Source organism: Lygodium microphyllum, chromosome 18 (genome assembly GCF_053477565.2).
Source record: "Lygodium microphyllum isolate KBCC chromosome 18, Lygodium_microphyllum_v1.1.10, whole genome shotgun sequence".
Lineage (NCBI taxonomy): Eukaryota > Viridiplantae > Streptophyta > Polypodiopsida > Schizaeales > Lygodiaceae > Lygodium > Lygodium microphyllum.
Window position 1 is genome coordinate 32242128 of NC_141152.1, and position 4539 is coordinate 32246666.

The 4539-nt window shown below is 41.7% G+C and overlaps 1 protein-coding gene across 1 annotated transcript; it reads left to right on the forward strand.

Moving 5' to 3' along the window:
- Positions 1-278: 278 nt before the first annotated feature.
- Positions 279-2478, forward strand: LOC148020727 (UDP-glycosyltransferase 85A7-like). Its single transcript, XM_087698550.1, has 2 exons — positions 279-951; positions 1251-2478. The coding sequence occupies exons 1-2, from the start codon at positions 435-437 to the stop codon at positions 2204-2206; spliced, it is 1473 nt and encodes a 490-aa protein (XP_087554676.1). The 5' UTR covers positions 279-434; the 3' UTR covers positions 2207-2478.
- Positions 2479-4539: the final 2061 nt, after the last annotated feature.

Consider the following 4539-nt stretch of genomic DNA (forward strand, 5'->3'; position numbering starts at 1 on the left):
AGAATGTTTCTACCCCATTAGAGAAGCACAAATCTCTATGCTGCAAAATTAATGGCCCACGGGTACACTAATACACACATACATATGCATGTGCTCACATACTCGAGGATACACATGCATGTATGCACGCATACACACACACTCAAGAAAGGCTTGTGCGAATCCTAGGATAATGAAGTGCAGCGCCGGTTTATCCTGAATAATCACATGATGATAAGTGCGTCTCACGCGATCAATGCATGTCCTCTTTTAAAGGTAAAGAGTGGTCAATGCCTCTCTCTCTCTCTCTACGGATCTCAGGCTATAAGAAAGGCTATAGGCCTACGTGCTTTCTGTCTCTGTTCTCTCTCTCCCTCTCCCTCTCCCTCTCCCTCTGTGTTCGCTGTCTGTGTTCTCTCTCTCTCTCTCTCTCTCTCTGTGGCGTTGATGTACACATGGAAGGACGTCCTCATGTAGTGTTGTTCCCCTATCCAGAGCAAGGCCACATCAATCCCCTGTTCGCATTTGCTCGCTCCTTAGCCTCCCTAGACATCGAGGTTACTTTTGTCCACACAGCTCGCAATTACGAGCTGCTGCAGCTGCAGCAGCAGCGGCGGTGTGATATTCGAGATGATAGTTCTCTCAAGGACTCACACATTCATGTGGAAGCCATACCAGAAGAAGAAGGAGAAAGAATCAGAGGGCGATCGGAGCGGGAGGAGGATCCGTGCTACGAGCATTCGATACAGAGGCTGGAGAGAGGGTTCGAGAAGGTGGTAGGGAGGGCGGTAGAGCGGCACGGGGGAGTGAGGGCCATGGTGGCGGACATGCTGATGCCCTGGACACGCGGCGTGGCCAAGAGAGCTGGAATCCAACACTGGTTTCATTTCAGCGTCTACCCCGCGCTTACGTACCTGGTGGCCTCTCACGTCCCTAGACTGATAGACATGGGCCTGTTGCCTTTCAAGCCTGGTATGCAGCTCCACTCTTCTACAGATCATGCATAACTTCTGTCAAGGTACCGCTGATCCATCCTGAGAGTTCTCATATTTAGCAAGGTACCTCTTACGGACAACTAGAATGGCAGACATATCCCTCATAATTTGCACAAAATTTCATAAAACATCATCTGCAAATTGTAAGGGGGATAACATCCTTAGGCGTCACTATTCGGCCTGCTAAGAAGTGCCATAGTAGTAGATGCTGCTCTGCAATGCGACAACTGGCTCTTCTTCCTTGTTTTAAAAACCATTCGTGTAATCTCATTGTAGGAACTGAGGATACATCTCTCGACTTTCTGAACGTTGGCTTGCCGCTCCGCTTGCGGGATGTGCCGATGGACATTCTTCAGAGGGATTTGAGGCATCTGGAGGTGATACGCAGAATATACCAGACGCTGGATGACGTGGCGGGTGTGGTGTTGAACACCGTGGGCGAGCTGGAGGCAGGCACGTTGGAGGCATTGCAGCGGATCAGAGTGCCGAGGCTGCCGGTATACCCGCTGGGCCCACTGGTGTCGCAAGGCACAGCCCTTCGGGCGGAGGATCCGGAGTGCATGACATGGCTGGATCAGCAGCCGCCAGGCTCGGTGGTGTACGTGGCGTTCGGCAGTCTTGCCACGTTCACGCCGAAAGAGTCATGCGAGTTGGCGTACGGCCTGGAGGCATCTGGCCTGCGTTTCTTGTGGGTGGTTCGCCAGCTTAGTAACAATGATGAGAACAACAGTGACATCAGTAATACTGATAAGAACAACAATAATGACGATATAATGCCAGGCTTGCCAGCCGGTTTCGCCTCCCGGACGCGCGACCGCGGCCTGGTGGTGGGCTGGTCGCCACAAGCACGCGTTCTCGCGCACCGTTCCGTCGCCGCCTTCATTACGCACTGCGGCTGTAGCTCCGTGCTGGAGGCCTTGTCTGCAGGCCTGCCCATGATCGGCTACCCCAAGCTCGCCGACCAGAACACCATCCTCAAGCTCATCACCGACTGGGGGGTCGGCATCCCCCTCCCCTGCCCCCTCTCTCGACACGATGTCGTCTCTTCTCTCCACTCCATCGTGGATGGCGAGCAGGGTCGCGCTGCCAGACACAAGGCCTCTCAGCTCGGTGCTGCCATCAAGAATGCCGCAGTGGACCCCCAGAGCCATTCCAAGCGCTCCTTGAGATCTTTTGCTTCTCTTTTCACCTCTCACGATGCGTATACCCACGCCGCCTCTCACCCTCAATGAAGCTCACAACGGGTATCACCTGTTCTGCATCCAATCTCCTATCGATATTTCTCGTATGGTTTACGTTCAAATGTCCTTTCGTTTGCATACAGTTTCCACCTGTGTAGTTATTACATCCTCTTTTTATAAGGATTCTCTCCGCTTCTCTTTGTTTTATGAACTGGGCTTTACCATATTCATATCCATATCTGTATAATTAATTGCACCAAAGAGAATATATGTACAGCACACTTATAAACAAGGTTGGAAAATTAAGTGCTTTAGATCGAAATGGAAACTACACTTTCCATTAGAGCCATGCCACATCTAACACTTAAATTTTGTATTTTGGAATCATTTGACTGGTCATTCATGAGATGACAGTTTGTCTCCTTCCATGCTCATGACAATTAGACTAAGTTTAAATTAAGACACTAATAATAACAAGTTTAAAAAACCATCAAGATGTTTTAAGACAATAAAAAAGATCATTAATTGATTAAGGGTCTTGAGTAAGTTACTCATAAATATATGTGTGCATCAAGTGGGTTCAAAATAAGGTATTTTTAAATAACAATCTTTATACATTTTTTACATACAGAATGGCATAATATAAATGGGTTATTTATAGATTGAATAGAAAAGGGTTATGTTTTATTTAGAAAAAAATTACAAATAAAGATATTTATAAATAGGCCTTGAACGCACGTGATGTGGAGCATATATATATATATATATATATATATATATATATATATATATATATATATATATATATATATATAGTAACTTCCCCGAGTTAAGAGTGTTGTGTATCCATCACTAGTACGGTTAGTACCATTCTATTTAGTCCTCATGAATGAAAGGTTCTCTTGTGATTCTATGGTGTGTGTAATTAGTTGATAAGTCATAAAAAAATACCAAAGGTTTTGCTTTTAATCGATGAATAAGACATTTAATGCCATTCTATTTAGTTCTCATTCAAAGTTTCTCTTAGAGACCTACATCACTTGTAATCAACTAACTAATAACTCATAGCTAGCACGTAAATATCTAATTTGACATTTACAAAGATGTATCTTGGCACATTTCCACTCATGTATCATGGCTCATGATCATTCTCATATTCTAGATATAAACAATTAATCCTTGCACTCCTTCCACATTCTTGTTGTCGAAGGGCAGTTGTGTCAAGTGAAAAATCCACAAAGGATCACAATTGAAGCAAGATGAAAGAAGTCATTGAAACTGCAACAAGTGAGATTCCTATTGAATTGAAGAAGCACAACTCTTTGAAGATCATGTCAATGGTTAGCACAAGATCCAGTCCAAGGGACTCTTGACTTGGTGCCCTCAAAAGATGTCAACGCATAGGGCCAAGAATCAAATCCCAAGAGGTCTATTCAGCTTTGGTCTTAAGCAAGTATAAGGATTTGAAGTAGAACTTTATAAAGGTGATAGTATCTCATATGGTGTGGAATGTGAGGAGTTTAAGCACTCACTTACTCATCAATTTGCCATGAATAAGCATGAACCAATGTTCGGGAAAAAAATTTTGTGAACTTGACATAGATCCTTCTCGTCTTGGCCTAAGGCAGTTCTATCAAATTTGAATCGTCCAAAACTTTTACATTCCAAATTGAACCGGCCCAATTCCCTTGATCTTGCAAATTGAATTGGCCCAATTCCTTTTTAAATCTATAATGAAAGAATAATCACAGTTTTTTCTATTATTTAAAAGAATCTATATTTTAAAGTTTTCTCTAGAATTCGTTCAATTACTTATCTCTTATACCTTAGAAATGAAAACCCTTATTATCATTGAGCAACTTAATCTACATTACTTATCTAAAATTTTAATAGTAAACAACAAATGTATACAAGTGGTTTTTATGTCTATTAGTGGGTCTATGGCCTCAAAGAAGTATATACATCATAAGCACAAAGATAAATATAAAGTATAAAAGAAAAACCCAAAAGAGAAGAAGTTAAAGCATAGAAGAAACAAAGTCAAAAAGAAAAAGCTAATCTGAAAGAGAACATAATAAAATATAAGAAAAATTAAAAACAAAAAAAATCTAAAATAGTAAAGTACATTTTATTGAAAGCAACCGTAATACAAAAAAGTTAAAAAAAACTAACACGAAACATAAAAAAAACGAAATATAACTAAAAGTATAAACATTTTTTTTATAAAAAAGGCAGCACATTTCATTAAAAGCAAGTGTGATCTAAAAACAAATGTGAAAGATTTCTACTCTCAAAAGATAGAAGCAACCAAGGGAAATTTTAGTTTAATATAGGAAATAAGTAAAAAGTCAAAAAATTTGAGACAACAAAAGTGCAAATAATGC

Coding starts and splice junctions, on each gene's coding strand:
- LOC148020727 (XM_087698550.1), top strand. CDS start 435: ATGGAAGGACGTCCTCATGTAGTGTTGTTCCCCTATCCAGAGCAAGGC. Junction 952..1,250: donor CCTGTTGCCTTTCAAGCCTG/GTATGCAGCTCC, acceptor ATCTCATTGTAG/GAACTGAGGATACATCTCTC.